Genomic DNA, 25001 nt, shown 5'->3' on the forward strand with positions numbered 1-25001 from the left:
CACTCCATAAGTGCAGGAGCTGGCAGGGAGCAGATAAACACAGTCTGTCCCCTCTTCTCCTCCTGGCAATGTATTTATAGAGCTGTAGCCCTGCACACTGCCCAGCCACAAGGAAGGGATTAGAGACAGGGAACTTGATAAAAGATCATCCGGCCACCTGGAGCTTCCAGAACCATCCAGTAACTCTGGGGGCCTATAGGCGTCACTAGGTTAAATCACTGACACAGGTCTCTTGGTGCTGATTGTTTTAAGTAAATACAAATCTAAAAGGATGAGTGAAAAGGCAGAGCAAAACCCCATTCAGTCTGAAAACCTACATGCTTACAAATGATCTTTACTGACATCAGAAGGAAAAGGAGGAGAAACAATTACTCCTCTAGGTTTCATAGTTCAGTGGTAATTATTATCTTTATAATGGCTTAACACAGATTATGTACTAATGGACATCTCAGAGTTGTTGCACACAAATGGTCGACATCCTGCTGATGACCTGATTACGAGCTTTTATGTAGAATCCACGAACATTTATTCACACTCAAGAAGAACTCAAACCTAAGTAGGACAAGCATATGAGCCTACATTTATCATTAGATTAAATGGTCGAGAATAAGGCTGCTAATGGATTCTGCATACGAATCGCAACTAATGGCAATGTATGAATCATACATCCATGAGCACAGAGGTAATGCAGCCTGGGATTATAATGATGCTTGTAACTCTGTTGTGGCAGTGATTTCCTCACAGGCAGTTTTCCTGCAGTCAGGAGCACATTAACACTGATATAGCAATATGCTCTTTAGACAGTCAATACTGAGATTATGTTCTCCTACCCCGAGGGCAATTTAATAACTGATAAGTTTCACAGCTACTAAAGGCTTCAACAGAAGGACAGAGAAATTCCCGGCGGATGCACTAAATGTCACCACATTGTTTGTTTTGACATTGAACATGATCTCCTGGGTGTCAATCAAAACAGAGGCAATTATCCTTTTCGCAACTCACCTCATCTGTCACCTTGAACCTCTTTAGCAAGGCCACAAATTTCTGCTTGAAGTTAGGTTGCTGTAACAGGAAAAAAAAGATGATATTATGACAAAAAGAATCCACTGAAAGGAAATAGCTGTCATGATTAAAGCATGACAGCTGGGCTCAGGCTTATCACTTCTCCCAGTAACTGTCCACTGGATTACTCATTCACAGCCACTCTATGTAAAGACCATTATAATCAGTCCAGTGAACCCACAGTGTTCATTTACATGATCATCCACATTGTCCTAATGGCTTGAAGAAATGGAACACAGTGTACTTTCTCTTAAAAGCTTGTACTACAGCAAACACAGGTCTTGAGTTATTCTCATAGTCAATGATTGGCAAGCATAAGAGTCCATGTGGCAGAATAAGGAGGCAACTAACCCTGGTCATGGAAGTGGTTCGAATCATTTTCCTCCGCGCCTTCTTGGGCTTCCTGACCTCATCATCTTCATCATAAAGATCCTAAAATACAGACAAGGTGGATAAAATATCTGAAATCTCTATGTCAAATTGGCCATAGTTTCTAAATGTATGCAAGAAAATACATAAAACATTTCTAAAGAGACAACTGCTTCTGACATTACTAGAAAAATTATGCAACAGCATGTACTGTCTGGTAAGTAGACCCTAGCTATATGACATTTTTCTTTTCCTTTTATGCATTTCATTTCACTGGGTATTGCAGATGTGTCTACACTTCAGTATTTTCTGGCACAAACCTGGGCATGAACTGCGTCATCACTTGCTTCCTGCTCTGACGAGTAGCTGTCATCATCCTCCTCTGAATAATTATCCATGTCTGGGGAGCGGTCTGAGGAAGGCGAGCACAGAAAAACACACAAAAAAACATCTCAATATAGGGATATACCTCAGGATTACAGGATTATGCAGATTAAAATTTGCAAGTTTCCCACAGACAAATCTTTTTAAAACTTGGACAGAGAGATGGGGTTTACACGGTGAACTGAAACACGGGCAGAAATCCAAGGTCACAGCCTTATTACTGCTGAAACTCAAACTTAATTTTCTTCTGGAATAAAGAATCCTTATGAAATCAAGCCTCCGAAACTCAATATGAAATCTTGACTTCTTCAGTAAATGCTGTTCTTGCACTGTCATTGAAAGGCAAAAGGTGTTAAATATGTAAAACAGTACAATTGTATTATAATGTAAATGATGATTTCGGTGTACTGTGTAATTTTTGCAGATCTCAGGGTGAGTGTAAAGATAATTTTCCATCTTGTTTGGATTATATTGCTTAATATTATGTCCTATTCTACTCAGTTCATCAGTAATGATGACTTGGCAAGAATAATCAACAAAATACACCATCATACCAAACATTTTCTAAGCATATAATTGCAGGCTAAATTTGATTGCTGAAATGGAATGAAACTCTTATTATATGCAAATTAGACTGCAGAGCTCTTTCTCTGATCCATGCCTATTATTCTCATTAAATTTTAATGATATTTCAGTGGTTGAAACATTTGACTGTGCTTCTTTTGTTTGATGGCAGATTTTATTGGTTTGAACTGTCGCATTCCTAAAGAAGTAGATTTTTACTGCATGTTTGACAGCTGAGGACAAACCAGGTGATGGAAGATCTTTTTTTCTTAACAGCTAATTCAGACTTCCTTTTGCCTGTGAAACATCCTGTTCTCTGTTCCTAGAAGGAATGAATGTTATTAAGGATCACTGCAGAGAAGAGAAAGATAAACATCTTTCCTTCCCTCAGAGTGACACTAGTTTAATACTTGGTGCATGAGCTCATCTGTTATGTTTGAGCAGCCTCCTTAATAACATCCAGAACAGAGAGGGATCAGCATAGCAGGATGAAGGCGTGGAGTCCGAGCAGGGCCCAATATTTCCCCCCTGCCCAGAATTAAAGCAGTGTAAGGTAATAGGCCCTACATCTGTTCAACTCTCAAATCAACATTACAACCATAGCTGAAGAGAATAACATATCCTTGGCCATAGGTTGGCCTGGGATTAATAAGAGTTTATTCTGTCCACGGTTGGGAAATAGAAGCCATGTGGAAGGAGGGAAGAGAGGCCTGGGCAGGGAGGGTTGGCTCCAGGGTGACGGCTGAAATTACAGACAGGATTTGGACAGGAGGCAGTATGGGTACAGGCCTGTCTAACAGACCCATGTAGGGGGGCGGGAGATGGCTGTGCCCACCTGAGGTTTTGGTCTTGCGGCCAGCTTGGCCACTACCGTCCTCGTGGTCGATGGGCTGGCTGGACAAAGAGTACACGCTGATCTCTGCCACACGCACTGGTGCCTCCTTCACGTTGCTATGGAGACCCAGAATCTGTCCTCCGTCTGTCGGGTGTTGCATCACCTGGAAATAGGAAGATTAACATTGGGGCTGGGCATTGATTTTAAGAATGCATTCAAATAAAAAATCTACTTATATAAGACACTTTAGTTTAATTGTGTCCCTCCTCTTATCTTTTCTTGAATAAATGCAACACAGGATTTGATACATGGATTTCATCTGCATCAAGAACAAGTCCTCTTTAGCTGAGATGCCATCATGTCTTGTACAATTCCTGCGCCTTTCAATCACTCAGTAGAGCCATGTCGAAGCAGCATTAAACAAATAATATTTCGTCATCAGCCCGGCAGGATGGGAGAATGATGTCTCTCTCTTTACTGAGCCAATACTGATCCAACGGAGAGTGAGGTAGCTTCTGTTACAGTGCTTTATGCTCACAGAGATTTACCGACTGATTACAAGCTGCAGCGATGCTATCTCTACATAAATCTTCATTAGCACAATACTGCTTTCCCATTCTGAATGTCTAAATGAGCCGAGCCAATTTGCTTCATCATCCAGTCAAACAGTGTAACACAGTTTGCATAAACTGTTTTGAATCAGATGAGAAGGGATGAACTTCCATTCTAAGCACTATCTGGGGGGTACTTTCAATATTTCACTTGATAAATCACTATACAGGGAGTAGGCTCATTTTGCTCAAACACTGGCAGGGGTGCACTTGAATGCACCATGCAAAGTCCAATAAGTGACTTCCTCCCACATAATGCCCCGACAGATTCAGAATGAGGGCACGAGAGAGTTTACTGTACAATAGACGACAACATAATTACCCAACAAGACCCAATAATGGCCAATCTTGTTTTATTCATAGAAGCCTATGGGTTGTTTCACTGCAGTATGCTCCAATACAGCACAGCAGCTGAGTGGTATTTTAAAATGCAATAATGCATTAGGCTTGTTTTCAGATATCAGTCAATTCCTGTCCTAGGGCTACTGCCAGGAAATAACTTTGGCTGAGCATGGATCACACATCAGCTGCTGTAATTAACACTGGTGAAATGTTACCTGTGTTTCTCTATTCCAAACAATCCTGATACTCAATACGTCTAAAGCTCTATCTTTATCTCAATGTCTTACAGACACAGACATCCCACTAATTATATCCTGAGCAATGCATTTTAATCAATCAGTATCTGGAACAGAAAGCCCAATTGCCAATCCTTTCTTCACTGTAGACCATAGTAGTAAGCCTACCGACAAAAACACCCCACTGTGCTCACTTAAAACACTAGGGGCCCCATCAAGTGTCTTCGCTAGGTTCAGAAAAATGCATTTGTCATTTTCCTGTCCAGGACCCACGTTGCTTAAATAGCACTTAAATGCATTTGCGCCCATCTAAGCACCCATAGGCGTGTTGGTCTTAAAATGAGGTGTAGTCAGGCGCATTGTTGCTGCATTGCTATCTTGAGGCAGCAGAAAGCGACTGCATGATTGACTAACAAAAACCTGGTCAGAAGTCAATGGTGCCATATTTCACTGTTATTTTAAGAACACATCATCAAGAGAGTAATATGCGCAGACGGGTCCACAACATGTGTACTCTGCCTGTTTCGCACAAGCAGATTGTGCGGAAAATGTGCTTCAGATGTTTACATAAGGTGAAACATTACAATACAGCCATCAGCAGGTCAAAGCATTATTTGTGGCATGTTGTGTGTAGCATAATGTTGCCATGTGTCATGAATGTCTCTAGGACATCTGCAGAGAAGCATTCCTTCTTACTACCTGGTAAATCCCATTCATCACCTTGACTAAATTTGTCCATCACATTTTCATTATTTACAAGTATCACATAAAAGATGTCTAACATTGTGTTTTGTGTCGTTGCATCTTTGTAGAGCTGTGTACAGCACATTGATTCGCTCAGCCCTTCCTTGCCCCTCAGGGTACACAGTGGGTGCTGCGTGGCTGTGCTAAGACTGGGCTCACTGGCCAGTTACAATAAGTAATCAACTCTTATACTATCATAATAGCAATCCTCCAACACACAAGTGCTCCTGGCTTTTAAAGGGAATAGGAGATGACACTCTGATTGGTTTATTACATGTTACGCCCAAAACACACACAATTACTTAAGCCCCTTTCATGCACAGCGGCCATTTTTCCTGCCATTAAAAGAGCAAAAGTGGATACGGACTAAATGCACTTCAGACTGTTAAAATAGAGCCCTAGTTGTTGCAAATGAATGACCCACAGAATGGCACAATTAACAGCAGCCAGCAGATTTAATTTGTGTTCTCCACACTGACACTAATAGGCATTGGTAAGCAAAGCTAGTAGAGCCATAAAAAGTCTCCACTGGAACAGGATCAAGGCCTAATAAAAAACAACTTAATAGTATATCTGCATAAAAAAAACATCCACGCATGGCATTTCATCAGCTCCTACTCCATTACTTCTGCATAGCATGACTGAATACACTGTTTGCAGAAAAGTACATATGAAGCCAGCTCCAGATGGCCCATAATCTCACACAACAGTATGTGTGATGAGCATGAATCTGCTAAAATGATGTGTAACTCAAGAGGCCCTCTCTTTGGCAATCAAGACGTGGGTACAAAGACACTAATAGCCATGTCAGTCACTGTCAGAGAACAGCAGAATGCAATCACAAGCTCACAGCAAAATTATATGTTTCTAAGGAGAAACGAAATGGCTGACAATTAAATATGAAATGAAATGATGGAAAGTGATGCCCCAGTTGAGGCTCCATACAGTACCTCAGCCATATTGATAACTCCCACAGCCAAAGTTTTGTAGCCCAGGATGGTTCGATTCTTGTAGCGTTTCCTCCTCTGCAGCATAATCTGCAGTCTGTTGGCATCCCTCTTCAGAAAATGAGGGTACTGAAAAGAATAAAAATAAAGCCAGGTAAACAATGCAGACTGCATCATATATTCATCAGCCTTTAGCTGGAAACCCACATGCACAGTTGTTTCACCACAGTCAATTTGTTTTTGTTGCTTCACAAGAAATCAAATTCTTTAATGAAAAAAAAAAAACTGTATATTCAGCCTCTATTTCTGGTAAATTATAATTTTAAACTCAACAATACAACTGAAATAATAAAACAAGATAGTATGTATTCACTATGTGTTTTTGAGTCACTCTTCCTTATGTTGCATCAATAACACACTTGAAGACTTACTCAAGATTTCACTGTCCTTATGTGTTTTATGAAAGTGAAGAGCTGATGCCCCCTTTTTTTCAAGACTTTGTCAGATCTTTGGGTTTGAATGACTTTCCAGATCTAATTTATTTCTAGACAATGTATTTTCTTTGTGAACAGTTTAGTATTTCATTGCATCAACTGGCGACTGGTTCTCTATGCCACAGATTATTGACATCGAATGAAGCACGGGGCGTGGCCAGGCCATAGCATTGCCATCAGACCTTTCTCATGTTTCACCAGCCAGTGTGCTCCTTACAATCCTTCTGGCTTGCTCAGGCTGGAGAACTTCAGTTGTTCTGTTCCATGAACTTATCCCGGCATGCACAAACTGCTTCGCTGTTTCAGGAGATTTATCTGTAGTCAGAATTCTGTCTGCATGAAACTGTGTGAAGTCATGATGTAGAGTTCATATAGATATTCAGCCACAGTCTCACTTCATTCAGATCTCAGAAATAAACCGACATGGTGGTTCTGCAATCTTTCCATCTGTAATATCAAAAAACCTTTCTGTAGTCTGTCTGCTCAACTGTGGCTGAACTGTCGGTGAACCTCCACCAAGACTCTGCACCTCACTTCACAACTAAATTTCTCTCTGGGACTGCATTTCATCTTCACATTTGCTCTTTTCGTCCTTCTTGTCTGTTTCCTCGAGTTATTTTGACTCTCGACTGCCAGAACTTGATCTTTACATTGACTTTTCTTGCCTTCTCGGCCCATAATACTCACTCAATAATAGCTTGTAAGATCAGTTTCACAGGCTGGTGGAACATCACTGCTGCTGTTTTCATGTCCAGTACTGCCCCTGCTTTTCAGAGGCTTCACTCAACCGCAGAATCATCCTCACCTATTATGTCTGTTCTCGACACCTTCTGGCTTCGTTCAGCTCTACAGACATCTAGCTATTCCAGTACGCAAACTGTCGGCAAGCATGTACTGTGGCTGATTCCAAATCAGACACAACAGTGACTTCCAGTGATGATTCATTTCTGTACAGAGTAAGGTTGCACTTGGAAAACCATCCTACTCAACAACAGCATTTCCTCCCTCCTACAACAGCAGTTAATATCTCATCTCACCACAAAATAATGAGAGTTTCTGGTGCAGGCTCATTTCAAATAACTAAGCCTGATATAATCCACTCAAAATACATGTATAAATATATATTAATATTTTGAAATTAAAACATTTGCTATCAGAAAAGACGCTAACATCAAAGAAGTTAAGAAGGGGCACCAGTGTGGATAGACTTCAACACAGTCCTGTCTGTCAACTAACTGCCATATCAGTGTGAGAATTCACAGTATAATGTCAGATGCCTTGCCTGTAGTGAGAATGTGAGCTCCAGATCTGTCTCCATCAGTCCACTGGGTGGGAGGATGTACTCATTTGATCTAAGAAGACGCTTAGAACCCTGAAAGACAAAGTAGAGCAAAGTTTCATTGAAGCAGATTTACAAATGCTACACATGAACTATTACTCATAGGGACCTCCAGGTTTGTTTTAGCTGCTAGCCTGAATTTGATATACATCTCTTGTGGAATGAAAACAAGAAAATAGTACTCAATAATATTTGCTGAAAAAGTTTGATTCACAATAGAACTGGTAAAGGATCCATGTATGTTTGAACCATTTGTTTCCACCAGTCGAAAGATAGCAGCAGAAATGAACCAGAAAGTGTGTTTCCTTTGTTTTACCAACTACATTAAGGCCATACTAAGGCCATGACACTACATCTCTCTGTAGACCACAACCAGGTCTTATAAATGAGTTTTGATAGGCTACTTGATAGGAAAACACAAGGGTCAATCACACATCTGTCTTTGACAAAGTCCAAATAAGCAGTCTCCCCTGGTGTTTTGCTGGGATGTACAGATCCTGTGACAAAGGTCTCAAATTCAGTTTCATATCTCTGAACCCGCAGGAGTCACTGTTCATCAGAAAATATCTATTTAAGTGGCAGTATTTTGACATGGAAACATTGACATGATTGGTTGAATGAGGCTAGTTTTCTAGCTTAAGGACTCCGATAATAAAGGATGTACACACACAAATAGTCATGACATCTTCACAATATGTGGTTGTTTATTTATGTACGCATATGTACACACACACACACACACACACACACACACACACACGAAAATGGCTGAATGTGAGGAAAAAAATGGCTTAAATAAACACGTACAATGTATGTACAATGACAACAAGAGAACAGCAGAGCTGAGCACTGAAATATTAGCAGCAGATTGAATTATTGCATGTTGGATATGAAAAGGATAACTTGTCTACAGACAAATCGTGACATTCATTCTCATAACTACATTGAGTTGTTTGGTCAATACACGGTTGATTGTTAAACTTAAATAGAGTGAGAGCAAGGGAGTGATCAGTACGTACCACATGAAAACATGACGAGGAAAAAGATTCTGAATATAAAAATAGGCCACGTGACAAATCTAGATTTATGTAACTATTGTAACTATTTCACAACTCATTTAACTTCAATATGCTCACTTTGGAATAAAAAACAAATCCCAAAAATCCCACATCTTATGTTGTTTCTCAAGCCCATATCTATCCAGACATCAGTGGCCTTGCATGCAAGCTTTATTTTAGTACCAGCCTGCTTCACATTCACACATTTATGCAGATTCACACCTCGTGGCAGCCCAGAACACACAATACTCTACTCCTTCACTGCTTTCTAAAGAACAGTGCTACTACCAAAACTGAAATAGAGGTCAGATGGACTTGCTAGGGAACATAACAAGAGCTAATGAGTTTTCCCTCGTCAAATTTTTCTAAATGTAAATGGTGTTAAAAAAAAAAAAAAAAAAAAGTCAGATCAGGTACAACTTAATCACAATCCTTCTTAATGTTTAAGCTCTAAGCTATGGCTAGACTCAGCAGCATTTTAGAAAAAACAGGCTTGGGTTCATGTTCATGTTTAGTCCAGGAAGGACTGTAACCATAAAAAAGTGTGTAAGTGTATTAAAAAAATGTTATTGTCTATTGTGCAGTTCACATTTTACAACAGAAACATCAAACACGAGTGCCGTTCTTGAATACAACCTGATAAATTTGTTCAGCGAATGAGCAGGCAGTATTCAGGTCATGTGACGTGCTGTCTGAAAGGGAATTTCATCGTAACTGGCTCAAAGCCGTCTTTAAAGAGGTATTATTCTCACGAAACCGAGGAGGTTTCATGATGCTATCTCCTCTGGGGAGGAAGAGGAGAGCTGAGACTTATTCATGTGACATAATGAAAAAAAAGCATGTTAGCTATCACTGAAAAGTTCCCTTCACTGCTTCTAATCACAACTCAGAAAAACGTTGTCAGGTGTCTGGACTGTCTACCGAGGAGTTAACCGAGATAAATTGAGTGCTTTTTTTTCCACAACAGGTAAAGTAAGTTTCTCTGTTGTTGCCATTTTTCAAGCCACTTTTTCAAGCTGCCACTCCAAAGTAAATGTAGTTTTATTACCTAATGCTTGCTATTCTGGTCGAGAAAGATTCATCGGCTAAGCTAATTCTGGGAGCTGCCACAAAGTTGTTGTTGCCAAATAGCATAGGGATTTAAATGTCATGGGTTGTGGCAGTCTCTTCCAAATGTGAGGACACCAACACACTGTGTGTCCTCAGAGGATATGTCTCTTTCTTGCTTTGGATTTAAGTCTGTCATGTTCCTCGTCAAGTTACAGTTTAATTCTTCAACCAAGCTTCTTTTCCTGCTGCTTACAATCTTGAAACAGGGACTTAAAGTGTGAACGTGAAAACAGAAACAGCTTGTCAAGTCTTGGGTTCACAATTTTATGTCAAGCTGTGAGTGCTGAAGACAGACATCTGTTGTGAAATATATCTGGCAATTCATCGACGTCTGTAAAAATTTCATAAGTCCTCAAAGCTTAGTTCAGGTATCTGTTAAACTTGTCAACAGAACTAAGTAAGACTTTGTGAGCAGCATGGAGGGGTAAGGATATCCTGTATCTGGCTTAATTCCCTGGGGAGAATCTCTTTAATGGTCTGATGCAGTGGGTACGACATTGGATCCTAATGTCATCAGAACTGCTGAATCATGTAACAGATATCAAATGAATTGGTTGAGTGTGTGCTGAGGAATTATCACAAGATACTGGAGGGGGTTGGCTTTATTCAAGAATGCAGTGGTGCTTCACATACATGAGTGATTTAAAATAAGTTATAGTACACATAATATCTACACGTCAGTGCATGTTTCACACCATAGTTTATATTACTCCATTAACTGTTTTGGTCTAATCATAGCAGACATCACAGAGTGGATAGATGACAGAGCGAGGAGGTCCAGGAAAATCCACAGAAAGTCAGAGTCAGAAAAACAAGGCCAACAAATGTCCGAAGGCTCTCACCTTGTGAGCCTCAGAAGTCAAGTGGATTATCAGGGTCTGTCACAGAAATGGCATTCAGTACATAGCCACGCTTCAAATAATCAGCACCCTCCAGTCAACCAAGCAGACTGCATGTAACTTGATGTGTCTGGCAAAACAGAACTGACACCGCACAAATCAGTTTTCTTCTCCAATGAAAATCAAAGATCATAGATGACTAAGCTGGTGTTAAGATATTCTCCAACTTCCAATTTTGTCACTGGAAAACAATTGGAGAATTTAGTTCTTCCATCATTTTAATATCACAACACAGTAACTATCATACTGTTTACAAAGAAGTCACGTAGTGTTGCATCTGAAACCTCCACTTCCACTACCTCTTTTCCTATGTCACTGGTACTGAGGAAACCATAGAAAATAAAATGCTCTAGCTCATAATCATGTGATCAACAATCCTGCTGTGATGACAAGGTAATAACCATTTATGTAGCTTTTTTAAAATACATATTTACATGTATTTTCCCATCCCTCTGTGGAGGAATATTATGTCACAAACAGGTGATGCCTCATGGTACAAAACCTGTTTTTCATTGTCGAATTAGTCAAATCCTAAATTTCTCATAGAGCTCCACATTTGTCCAAGTCTTAGTCTTCAAACTTAAAAATACAAGCAAGCAATACTCAACATACAACACTGTGTGCTAGCCTTCCTCACAAAGGACCAAAAAGTTTTAAAAGAACATTTACTGCAATTTCAACCATTTAAATTCATGAAATTTTGCATGAATAATACATGAAACAAAGCTTTGAACTAAATGGTACATGGGAATAAAAAATATTTAGCTTTGCTGAATTTACAAAGCATTCAGTTGTAATAAGTTATTTAATCTCTGACCAAATGGCTCAGTATGCTCCAGAGAGGGACACCATGACAGGAGCTAGAGGGTAGCTGCAGCAGTAATTTTGTATATATAGAAAAAATGAGGATAGAACCCTCTCTGAGTCTGACCTTGCCATTAACTTGAGGTCCACAAAGGGGGCTTGTATGTACGTTTTTCTCATGCTCAGTGGCTGGTACAATGAATCAAGGCACAAAAGACTAGCACTCTCAAACTGCCTGACATGCATTAACAATACAGAGCCTTGGCAGGGAAAGCTTGTACTGAATGTCCTTTGGCCCCCCCTCTCTCCCACCCGCTCTCCCTCGCTACAAGCTTCTCTACTGTCTTTCTGGGGCCAGATGGGGAATGTTACAGCCCCTCTTCCAAGCTCCACAAGCCTGTGGGAAAACAAGTTCAACTTTACACTTCTTCTTAAGGTTACTTTTTTAAACTTGTTAAATTCTCTGAATTGGCTCCCCTGTTTGCAGCAAAGACAGGAAGCGATTCAGGGACAGAACCAGAGCTCAATGTGCAATTGTGTTTAAGAGGTTTTTAAAGGCGTTTTAAGGCTTCTGCTTTCATCCGATACACACTGATATGTACACACACATGCACACACACAATTGGATCATATCTGAGTGTACTACAAATGGAAGTGCTTTGGACAGCGGCTTGCGCTGAAATGCGGCTTGCATGCCTTTCCTATCATAATCCAGCTGACATCAATGTCTGGCTACAACCTCAGTCAACTGCATTCAGAAACGACAGGACATAAAATGCATAATCGTGTATTGCACGTGCAGTAGCATATCACACTGCGAAATGTGCAGAAAATGAAGCAGAGGCTTGTGTGAGGAGACCTAAGCTACTTGAAGTGACCCAGCGGTCTCCAGGGTGAGAGACAGAAGACTATCCCCCAGGGAACAGAGCCTCCTGCAGACTAAACTGCAATCTCATCATCCCTGCTGCTGTGGCTTTGGGAGACCATCCAAATGGTTAGCCATTACTGGGGTTGTGTGTGTATGTAGGCCATTTAACCTGATGAGACCCAGAGAGAGAAAAGAGACAGTCACTGTATGCAGAACGGCGAACCAGTGACATGCAGTAATGAAGCTTTGTAATTCACTGTCTGAAAACAAAACCCTCTTATTCCTCTGTCATCTCCTCCAACTGTCTCTTTATCCCCTCAGCGTCTCTGTTCTCCCTCACCAAACCTGCTGGAAATTGCATTTAATGCTCCAGTTCCGGAGCCGTGGTGAACAGAGCTTCGCTCAGCTGTCCTCCGGGCGGCTCAGCAGAAATTGAGAGATTTCACGCTCTGGAGACAATGTAGCTCATGGATAAAGCCACACTTGGTTGGTTGCTTTCTTCTTGAGGATTACAGTAAAGGGGGTAGGGGTGGGGGGTGGGGGGTGGGGGGGGGGGAACTTACCTTTCGTAAGTATTTGGTTTCTCTGTATACAACATAACAATGTGCACTAGTTGTGACTAGATGCATCCACCTACCTTCTCCAGTAATTAGGCCTTTTATAAATGTGTGTTATGAGTACTACACATTAGGGACATTCGTAACAACAAATTTACCTGATGAACGGAAATTTAAAACAGTCAAAATCGCCACAATGAGCCGCATTACTATTTCAGACCAAGCAGGATCACAGCGTCTGCGGTTAAACAACGTTATATCGGTTTGCAGAGTGTGGCTAAGGTTAGCAGTGCTAGCACCAGCAGTCTTCTTGCCTTGCAGCTGAATCCCCACGCGCCTGTGCTGAATGTGGTTGCTGTGGTTGAGTGGTTATCTTCCAGTTTGTTCTGACACAACCTACATACAACGTTATTCTCATTTTCTAAATCAAAATACTGCCAAACTGTGCTGGTTTTATGAGATCTGTCCCACTTTCCACCTTGCTTATTTAAAACGACCAACATTATTGTGGGGGGAGGAGAGTTGCTGTCTGCTGGGGCTGATGGCGAGCAACTGCATACCAGCTAACTGGTACTGTACATAAATAAAGTATTAATAATTAGTTTAACCGACTTGCATTTCTGGTGACGACAAGTGAAGGTAAAACATTTAATCATTTAGTCAACTAATCGCACAAACCCCTACTACACACCCCAGCTATACTGCCTTTCAATGTCCGGCATCTTCTTTACCTTCTTTACCATATTATCAAAGCAACTGCAAGATCCTAGAGTTTCTCTGATGTGTGGGAAAAGCTTTTGCTCTATTAATGTTCCACCGAATCTTTCATATACAAACTACAGACTCTTCCTGCTGAGTCTAATGCTCAAATTACATTTTCTGGACAAGGTCAATGAAAAATTCTGAATGACTTTTTCCTGTGAGAATTATTTCCACATGGCCACCTCAGTGCAGTGTGTTCACATGTGTGTTTGCGAACACTTGAGCTATACTCACTGGTCTCTCTCTCAGAATCAGCTGTTCCAGAAGCAGCGGACCATCATCTTTACAACCGCTACTAGGCTGAGTGTGTTTTAACACTGTGAAGCCTGTCTGCAGACTAAAGGCAGGCTTTCAGTGCTTTGCCACCACACATTAGGGATGGGCAGTACATTGGTTTCCTGACCATCACCGCTGTCACACTCTGCCACAACACTAATTGTGCAATAGTCATTACCTTGATAAACATATATACATCTTGGTTTTGGTACACATGACAAATATTTACGTTACATAATACGCTAATTAGCATATTCATGACATCATTTAGTCATTTTTTTCATCCTGTCTGGTGTTAGCCGGTTTCTGTCATTTATCTGTTTGCTTCTCTCCTACTCTCTGTGCTCACGTACACAGTATTTACTTATTTTTCTGTTTCTGTTGTCAGAAAATGGAACAGGTTTGAAATAGTGACTGACTGCATTCACTTCCAAGCCTTTTCCAAGCTGCTGTTCTGCTGCTAAAACTCTGATTTTATAACAAGAAGGTTGTTTGACAAAAACACCATACACATAAATTAAAGACAAAGATTGTGCTGTGACTTTGGCTATATTTACTTGTAAAACGGCCAATCTGAGAGAAAGTGACAGAATATCTTTCTTATTTTGTCTCTCACACAGGGCACAGCCTCCGTCTGGGTAGCAAACTGCTGCTCCGTCTTTCTGCCAGGAAACATGAAAAAACAGTATCTTTTTCCCCCAAATATTCTTTCTTGCTCAGATCCAATCATTTTTTCTTACTGGAGATATATTCTCCTACATTGCCAATAGAGTGAAAAGAGGTAGTGTCATGTTTTGAGTGGAATATCCCTTTCACTTTCCATTATTATAATGAAATTTAAAAACAAAAACTGCAATATTAAATGAACTTTATTGGTTTACAGCTGCAATTTTGCTTTATAAAAAAAACATAAACATGTATATGTGCTTTATTTTTCTCCAAAATTTTGTGTCCTCCATCTCCCAAACGAGTAAACGCGCACATAAATACACACCCACCGGGACACTGATGTGGGCGGAACATTCACAAGTCAAAACAACCTCACTGGTTTACTGCCAACAATATGCCTGTCAAACAAAGCATTATGCTGAGAGGGTTATACCGAACCCTGCCTTTCCAAAAAGCTTTCTCTGTGTTCTGGGAGATCCATCTAAAGGATGGGGTAATCGTTGACCAGCAACACGTTACTACGGTCACTGCAAGGAGGAAACGGAACTGATCTCTGCAGTGATCATCCCACTACTGTGTAGAAGGAGTAAGTTTTAACTCTATTGCAGGAGCCTTGTTCAGTCCAGTCCAACATTACAACAACATGTAAGGCTGTTTAGTGAGCAGCACATACACACACACTGCAATGCAGACATTCACACCGAAACATACACCATCTCCCATTACCCTTACTGTTATTTCGATTCATCAAGCCAACTGCTGGTTGTTGCAATTAATTATTTAGATTTTGCTTTCTCTAAATATTTCAATATTGGGAAGACTTTAAACATCAGCGTTAGCCATAGTGACAGAAATGCACAAGCAGTCAATCTAGGATGCATAATCCGTCTTAATGTGCTAATGCTCCTGCTTGGAGTAGTAATGCTAGTCTTCCATTTAAAGCACCAGAGTGGATGTAACTCACCGGAGCTTCCTGTACAGCTAAGGAGATTTTTAATCAATTGGCCAGATTAGTAGCATGTCTTATCATCATCTGTGCTTTGTGATTATGTTCAACAACGTACTGCCTTAACAAAGGATTGAGGAACAGCGAGCCAGACTGTGACATGCTACTGTGAAATGTTTGCAGTTGAACTTGTTACTCCCATCACACGCTGGATATTAACCCACCCACCTGTATTTTGACAGCTATAGACAGGGAATTCAGCTCCTTATCCAGTTCTTTGAGGACAACCAGCTTTTTCAGTGTGAGGCTGCAGAGCCTGTGCAAAGAGAAACAACAAGAGAGGGAGAGAAAAAAAAAGAAACAGATTAGTGGCATGACTAACACAATTTGAGCACACCTTCATGACTTGCTGTAGCATCTGGGAATGAAAAGCATAGCAGACAAAGTAGCACTCACTGCTGCCCTCATTTTATTTCTGCTTGTGTCTTTATTCTTCTTTTGGACTGCAGGTATGATAATAATGACAACAGGCAACATCAACAAATCATCTAATGACTGCAGAGAAAGTGAGTGAACAACCAAGGGAGCAACTGAGTAATTAAACCCTCTACCATTCAGCTTTGTGTCCTTTGTCATTAAAGAAAAATCAATGACTTTGTGTGAATGGCTGATGCACCCAAATCAGTGCTACTACTAAAGTGCTGCTAGATAAGGAGTCATACTGTCAGCATTATGGCAAAATCCTTCATGAAGGGGGCAAAGCACAGGTGCTTTGAGAAACCATAAAGCAGTAAAATATCCTAAGTCAGCACTGTTTGAGAATGCTGCTCCATATTAAAAAGTTGAGCACAGAGGCCTATGTGACTTACTGCTGACTGGACATTATTACAGAAAACAAGTAAGAAGCATAAACTGTCTTACATACACCTCTGAAGAAGTTTAATACATTTTTGACTTGGCTTTTTAAGACTAGGGGGCTGTCACTGTGATCCAGAATGGGTGAGGTACAAAGACAGCAAGTGCAGCATAATATACAATTTTTATTCAGAAAAACACATGCACCTCTCAGCTCAGCTGTATTTTATAAAAAAAAAACACTGAGGCTGATAGAAAAAGGCTCAATTCCATGCCTCTTTCGTGGTGCCACAACAATTAGTGACCTTTAAAAAAAATCCCTTCCTTTCACCTGCACCAACTTCCTCCTTCTGCCTCTCTGCTTCTACAGAAAGACACAGAAAGTCAAAAACTCCCTAGCCAAGTTCGCTAAACTTCCTCCTGACCCACTTTTCCCAGCAGTCCTGCTGCATTAAATTGTGATCAGCCTGAGCCTGAATCACAGGGGTGGAAGAGAGACAAAGCAAACAAATAGTCACCCACTTTCCTTGAGAGACACTCAGCAACACTCAGCGACTTCATTCAGGCACTCCCAGCGAGGCAAGTATGATTCACAAAGAGTCATCACGTTCAAACACAAAGGAAATTGTAGTGTAACGGACAACAACAGCGGGGTGGTCTGTTTACAAGTGAATATTATGGGGCCTGTGGACAACAAAAAGGGTTTGTGTGCATGCTGCCTTTTCACTGTTGACTGTATTCAAGTTCTTTGTATTAAGAAATGTGTCAGGTGTCAAATGAAAATTTTAAAGGTTGACAGGTAACTTTTGAAAAATTTACAAATGAAGAAATCATGAAGAAATGAGCAGATCACAACAATGCAAACCAGCCAGTCAGCCAGTCACGTGCTGGCTATGTGTTTTAATGGTCAGACATTAATCATTTTATCATCTCATTTTCAAGGCAGGAGTGGTGAGGGGGAGAGAGGGAGAGGAGGTATGATTTTAAAACATTTTATTATTCCACATGTCATGCAATATAAGTTCATTAAAAGTTATTAGGATGACTTTTACGTGTCTTAATGTTCTTTTTCTTAACTAATTTGGTAATATTTGGTAATATTGTTAATGTGTTTGTTCATTGTTTTTACTGATGACATTAACAGCAGAGGGAAAAGGAAGGAAGCGAGCCAGGTCATTAGATCCCAAGGGAGATTTATCCAAGCAGCCAACAGAATATATCTTTAATGATGTCAATATAAATTTTTTAACAACAGGAATGGGCCAGGAACTGGGTGTTCCTGTGCACCATCTCCCTTTGGCCCAAATAGGTGATAACATAATTCAACGACATTTTACTGGGGGAATTTGAGCGTAAATTGCCAGTCCACTTGGCTGCACGATTAACTAAGTTACCTCGTATGTTAGAATAACTAATGCAAATCTATTTCAGGCTGGAGTAATTAAATGTTAAAGCTTGCAGATAGCGCCTGGATCCAGCTTGCCTTATGGTGAGGATGAGTCACCAGTCAGCCACAGCTCTCTGTCAGGAGAGAGACAGAAAACATGGCTGATGGTTTAACAACATCTCTATCCCATCACAGCTCTTTCTCGCAGTAGACTGGGATTCACATGTAATTAAAAAGGCTGCAGGCGGTGAAGGGGTCACCTAGGGAACCAGGGATTTTTTATTATTAGACAGAGGTGTTATCTCTACTCCTGCCTGCCACTGTGTTGTGTTGTAAGTGAAACTCATGGCCATCTGTTCTGGCCTGGTGCCAGTCTGTCCCTGTGCTCTTACCCACTGCCAGTTCACTTTGCCACCCAAACAGTGACTGCAGTGACAGGCCAGGTGGCGCACCAAAGCACTAATCACTGTGCTAAAATAGCTGGCAGAGGCATACACTGGGTGAAGAAGAATTCAGCTAGTTTTGGAAAGAACTGTGAATATGAATATACTGTGTGTTTGTGATTATATTATCAACAGACATTGTCACACACTCAAGAACAAAATAGGGGCTTGCAGAAGCCCCTCAAAAGATGCATTAATCCTCCACTTTGGCGCGTCATTCCCACATTCCCAGAGAGAGCCTGGGGTGGGATCACAGCACGCCTCGCCATGCCAAAGCAGACCAAAACATAACAGTGTTATCAATCCACAGAGAAGGCTGTGTGGGTGGAGAATCTATGCAGCAGTCTCCAGTTCAATATTTCTGTGAACAGGCGGTGGAAAGAGAAGATAAGTGATACATTTTCTGTCTGTTTCCCAGTTGATAAGAGCCCATAGGGGAAATCCCACTTTCAGTTTCAGTGCTTGCACTGGTTAAGCCAACTCAAAGCCTGCCAAGCTCTTCGGACTGGGTCATCATTGTTATAGATGTTATTGATCCTCACATGCATGCCAGTATCCTGGTTATGAGTCCTCTGCTGGTTTTAATCATACTACAGACACGTCAGTGAGGGTAGAGAAAATACAGCCAACAGAATTATTGTAAAGTTGAATCTACACCTCTCTGAAACAGTTTTAACCTTCTTCAGGGTAGAATTTATTGCAGGGCTGCTCTGTTAAACTGCATTTGATCTAGCTACGGTCACTCTACCCAATACACTGGCAAACTTCATATCCCACATCCTTCTTTCTAATTGTCTGCGTACATCAAGTGTTTCAGGATGTGATACCTACATGCACACACACATTGAGTACATAAGTGTGCATGTAAATGAAAGGACTAGGGCTGCATTCAGCTATTTCAATCATTTATTTTCTCAATTAATGAATTCTTTAGTCTAAAAAGTGTCAGAAAAATAGTAAAAAAAATATCTGTCTTCAAATATGATGTTTTGTTTATGATATAAACCAGATAAAAATAGCAAATCCTCACATCTGACAAGTTGTAATCAATATTACTAGTAACTAAATCTAACTATTAATTATTATCAGTTCTGTTGTTTGACTGATCAATTAATCTATCAACTATTTCAGCTCTAGTGTTGACTAGTGTTTAGATTTTGAAATGAACAGTGGTTTTTAAACTGTCCTGGCTTCACTCAGCTCACGTTTAACCTTTGACACAGTGAGGGCAGTAATTACTTTAGGCTATAACTGTGTCAGGGATCAGAATCCCACCCTACCAAAGGCTAATTATAGTAGACATGCAAATCTTTTTTTTTTTTAGATGACATCCTCTATTGCTGGCATGGACATGTAAAGCAACTGACAGTGGTGTAATCTCACGTCACAATGAACAGTTATTGACTGTTCTGAAGGTTGGTGCCCAGTAGGTGCCTGAATACTCTACAGCTAATAGCTTTAGCCTATATGGCATCACTCACAGCAGCATGAGTAGTGCTGCTCCTTTTAAGCCCATTAGTGAGTCCAAGTCACTCGCTGTACCGTCACTAACTGCTGCCCTTTTCAGCCTATAAAGTAAAGCAAGGCCATTAGACTACAAGGCCATTTCTCTCTTTTAGATTATATACAGACTGCTTCCTGTGACATACCAGTATTAATAAGGAAATGAAAAATATGGAGGCTTTTTGTGTTAAGTTTGAGGAGAAATGCTTAGACAAGCAATCTCATCGACAGAGAAAAAAGGCTCTGTAAAACAGCTCCACAACCACAGACATTGTATACACTATGACAAAAAGCCATGACAACCAGATCCCCATCTTTTTAATAAAATAACAGTGAAGCCCTAACAACAAAATCAGAATAAAGTCACCAGGACTTTGGATGCAATGATATAAAGCTGTACCTTACATTGCTACATCTGTTAAGTCACACAGGGATGAATCTTAAAAAAAAAGCTTAAACCAATCATCAGTATTAAATATTATTAGATGTAGGAAAAGGTAGTGAGAGACACTGTTGAAGTCACAGTGTTATGAAAGATGGTCCTTCTGTGGCTACACTTGAACCCTTTCACGTTTATCTATGCAGGACAAACAAAACAACTTATCAGGCAGTTCACTCAAACAGCTGCGGCCAAATATTTGGTTTCAGATAAGAGGCCTGTGATTGTGGGTTATATGGCATGATGCATTATCTCAACTCAACTGCTTCACCATTTTCTCTGCTGTAATAACAAGAAGACTTAAAGTAAACACCTGAAGCTTTCTGCAACTGCTCCACTTCACCTACATATCATACACACCAGTGTTTTACAACTGACTCAGGAGACAGTCATGCTGCCATGTCTGAACCAAGCCTGCCTCACCCTTCCCTTCCTTCCTGTATTGAAGCGATGCTGGAACATCACAGGAAACAAAATCAATTCTGGGAGGTGGACTGAAGGTGGGGAGTTAGGTGGAAGTCAGAGACACTGCACAGAGGAGTATCCTTTTTCTTAGCCCCTCTCTGACCTCACCCTCCCCTGAGTCAAGCGGGCTTTCTTTAACACACACACACGCGCGCGCGCGGGGGCACAACGCAAGTTCCTCTGGAGTCACGTCTCAAAGAGAACTTCTGGCCTGACACCAAGTTTCAGTCACTCGCTGCTTTAGTTTGGCTCTTTGGCAAAGTGATATGTTCGGCTGTAACAGCAGACGGTTTATATTACACTGACAGTAAAAGGTATTTAAAAAATGTAAACCCCAAATCTGAAGTCAACTCCCCAGGCCCTTAGCCTCGGCATCAGAAAACTAGTGCAGTCCTGTTCAGAACGTATTTGTTATGTCAGTAATTGTTCAATATTTTATGCAATCATCTAATTATCATCATTTAATTTCATCTAATAACGTCACTGTTACATTGTACCACAGATATAAAAGGATTGCTGTGACATCCACAAATTGATTTGGTACATCTATATAAAACTAATGCAGTATAATACGATAAATCCTCCTTCATGAGGATCATAATGTTCAGTTTTTATTAAATCTGTTTGAGAGAGTTGTAATTTGTGGTGCTGTTATAGGGTTATAGTGGGGGGCGTTGCTAATATTTTGTCCATCCTATCTATATGAATTATGGTCCCATTTATTTGAATTAAGATTACAGTGATTTCTCCATTTATTAGTAAGATGTGAGTGCAAGCATCTGAGGAAAGGTCATTCAAGTTAAAGGCAAGAATATTAACACCACAGAACTTTCTCTCCGTTGACTCTTCTAGAGCAGAAAGAGCTAATTTACATGCAGATCTTTCTATGTGGATAGACACTGTGAACCACTTTCCCATTCAAGGAAGAATTGCTTCAAAAAAGTCACTGTGCTAAACCACAAGGTCACTTTGACAGACCTTAGCTGAGGCCAATGTCAAACAACATACTCCAAATTTCAGAGAAATGAAATCTTCATGAATGATCTGGATCTTTCCAAAATTGTATGGGTTCTCCCCAGGCTCATGCCCCATCCTGCCACTAAGTTCAGTTCAAATCAGTTCAGTACTTTCGTGTAATCCTGTTGACAAACAAACTAGAGTGGTACTCAGTAAAGTGCAAACCTCTGCCAAGGTATAAATAATGTCTGTGAGGTTCAGATTATTATCTGGATCTGCACCAAACTGTACAAAGTCATAGATGTCAACGCCATAAATATGCCCATTCCCCATGCCTGCACCAAGCCTGGTGCAAAACTGGTTCAATACTTTTTGCACAGTCCTGTGGACAAACAAACAAACATTTCATGCATATCACAACATCACTCAAGAGTGTTTCTTGTCTGGCCCAGTGTCAATAAACAACACAACCCATCTGTTCAAGATGTCCTGCTGTGTAAGAGTACACATGGCTACTATCTCTATGCTATTTCTGGACCACTTTAGTGACAGCGGCATCTCAAATAACTTTATGATACAAACACCCTGAAGTACAAGAGCCTACAAAGAGGCAGCAGCTACAGAACGACGTCTGTTCCAAGAAAGAAAAAAGCCCAGTGTTGAGATACAGCTGCTTACATCCAAGTGTCATTGGGTTTTTCAATTTGTACGTGTTTTTACCAATGTTTCAGTTCACATCCGTCTCAGTTGGAGATTTAGAAGTAGAAGTTCAGTAGAAGTTATGTTGTTTCTACTTTTCACAGTTATTTCTGCTTTCAATAAAAAAGAAACATCTGAACATTCATAGGGCCACAAAAAAGTTTTATCATGCCATTACGGACATGGGTCCTGACAGACTACAAATGAGCATGCATGGCACTGACAGAGGCCAACAAACCCTCTGAATTGAACGATATGCTGCCTAAACAAAACCACACTTTTGTAATTCTTTCCCCCTGGTCAGCATTCTGGTTGATGTTTTGCCAGTTCCATGACCTCGGATCACTGCACATCAATTGTCAGAGGCACAAAGCAGGGGGAAGTGGAGGATGGAGGATGAGTGATGTAACAGAGGGCTGAATGAAAAAGAGACTGTCTATGTTTGGTATGTGCTGGGGGGGGCTTGCGGGTGAGGAAAAAAAAGAAGACTTCAAGTCATGCTTTTAGTGCTTTCAATGTACTATTTCTTGTATTCTCTGCTTGCTTGTGAATGCGGTCAGATTCTTTTAATAAAACATGCTTCATCATAATGCTCTGCATGAATTTCTTTAAGAATCTGTGTATGCTACAGGCTTGTATGTGGGAGACAGACAAAAAACCCTTTCTCTGCAGTCAAGGCCCTTGCAAAGGAAAGCCCTAGCACTTTGTTCTGTCATAACTCTATTATTTGTTCATGTCTAGTTACATAATTTAGCCCAAATAAAGGGTATGGTAGTCTAAAAGCTATTTCCTCTGAATATTTCATTCACCTACAGGAAGCACAGGAGCAGGTCTATTCACGGTGAGGACTGGCCTATGGAGCAAGCAGCAATAAATAGAAGTTTCCTTTTATCTATTTTTTAGTGTTCTTTAATAAATTCTTCCTTTTGAAATTTTGGTTTCGAGTTGACAGGTTTTAGACAAAGATGGTAAAGCAATGGAATTTCCCGTGTGCTGTAGCTGGAGAAGTCATAAGCACAATAATGGTAGGTAATTTGGAAGCAGCTAAATTAATTTTGAATCTAATCTACATTATTAGTGATAAGGACTAATCCAGAAGAATGAATGGATCAGTTTTAACAAGTTCACACAGTAGGATGTGCCATAAGAGCTTAGCCTGCACTTAGGCTTGCATGCAAAAGCTATTTTAGCCCCCAAATATCTGGTTGTGTGTGCCAGATGGCCATATGCTGGTTGAGCGTTAATTCCCTGAATGAAATCTTCTCAAGGCCACAGTGAAAAAGGAAGAAGAGGCTGCGACCAGGGTACACAAGGAAACCAAGAGGAAGCTATTAATTTGGCAAAGCCTGAGTTCTGCGGCTGTTTATGTGTCAGACGCAGCCTGACGGTCACAATAGCAACATAACTCAAAGACTGAAGTCAAGCAGACCTTTGGAGAAGAAAGCAATAAGATGGCTTCTGATGTGTCAAAGGTTTGTAAAGCCACAGTCAGGGATGGAGGGGGGCAAAGTCGTGTCTATTTTGACTTTTTGATGTCAACACATTGTTGAATGTCAGAGGTTAGCACTGGGGCTGAAATTACAAATATATCCTTTAATCCTCAATAGCTGTAACAAAGAACATTTCACATCAGACATTAATTCTCATAATACAAAACAACAGATGGTATGTACTCATTAATCAAAACACAACACAGAATATTTTGCAAAGAGATGGCAGTTTAAGCTTGGCCAAAAGTCACATGATTAAGCTAAATAAAAGCCCTTATGTAGACATGGATTAAATCTTTTCAGCAACAAACACTAAACCCCTGTGAGCTTGAAAGGCGGCTTTAATTACTATATGCTTGTAAAAAAAAAAAGTATCAATCATCTAATGAAACATTTCAAACCTGTCCTGTAGCATAATCCACAGGGTGGGAGGTATTTCTTATTGGAAGTTATTAGGTGCACTAAAAAGTCTCCACTCTCCATCTGTATGCTCAGTGGGTTCCAGCAGCCAAATTTTGGCCAAGCTATGACTAAACCAACAACTTCTTTGTCAGTCGTTTTGCACCAGTCCTCCGTATCTTTGGATTGTCACATGAGGATTCCCACACAGACACAGGGAGAACAAGCAAACTCTACATACGTATTCAAACCTGTGATGGTTAATTTTCAGTACCTTATACAATTTAATTATAAGATCAGTTTTATTGAAAAACTTAATCCAATGATTTATCAGTGATGAAAAAAAAAGATTATGCTTGTTGCTGCCCTATCCTGAACCCCTGTCGGAGTAGAGGCACTAAAATATTTCAAAAGACTTTGAATAAATGGTTAATTATTAAATACTGCTGAAGCTGGTGGAGGACTGATATTGTATTTTAGATGCAGCC

The 25001-nt window shown here is 40.4% G+C and overlaps 1 protein-coding gene across 2 annotated transcripts in view; it reads right to left on the minus strand.

The window, feature by feature from the left end:
- The window catches only part of LOC139623121 (phosphofurin acidic cluster sorting protein 2), a 49009-nt gene that overhangs the window by 13811 nt on the left and 10197 nt on the right, over positions 1-25001 (minus strand). For both annotated transcript variants that reach the window (XM_071481069.1, XM_071481068.1), the window contains exons 2-8: positions 16105-16192; positions 7871-7960; positions 6098-6223; positions 3215-3377; positions 1752-1843; positions 1414-1494; positions 1003-1062 (exon numbers count right to left, since the gene is read on the minus strand). In XM_071481069.1, coding sequence (XP_071337170.1) covers positions 1003-1062; positions 1414-1494; positions 1752-1843; positions 3215-3377; positions 6098-6223; positions 7871-7960; positions 16105-16192 — 700 coding nt within the window. The remainder of the gene's footprint in view (positions 1-1002; positions 1063-1413; positions 1495-1751; positions 1844-3214; positions 3378-6097; positions 6224-7870; positions 7961-16104; positions 16193-25001) is intronic.

This window comes from Trachinotus anak, unplaced genomic scaffold (assembly GCF_046630095.1).
Source record: "Trachinotus anak isolate AG129_WGS33_773 ecotype Australia unplaced genomic scaffold, CSIRO_AGI_Tana_v1 ptg000007l, whole genome shotgun sequence".
In the NCBI taxonomy this organism is placed as follows: Eukaryota; Metazoa; Chordata; class Actinopteri; order Carangiformes; family Carangidae; genus Trachinotus; species Trachinotus anak.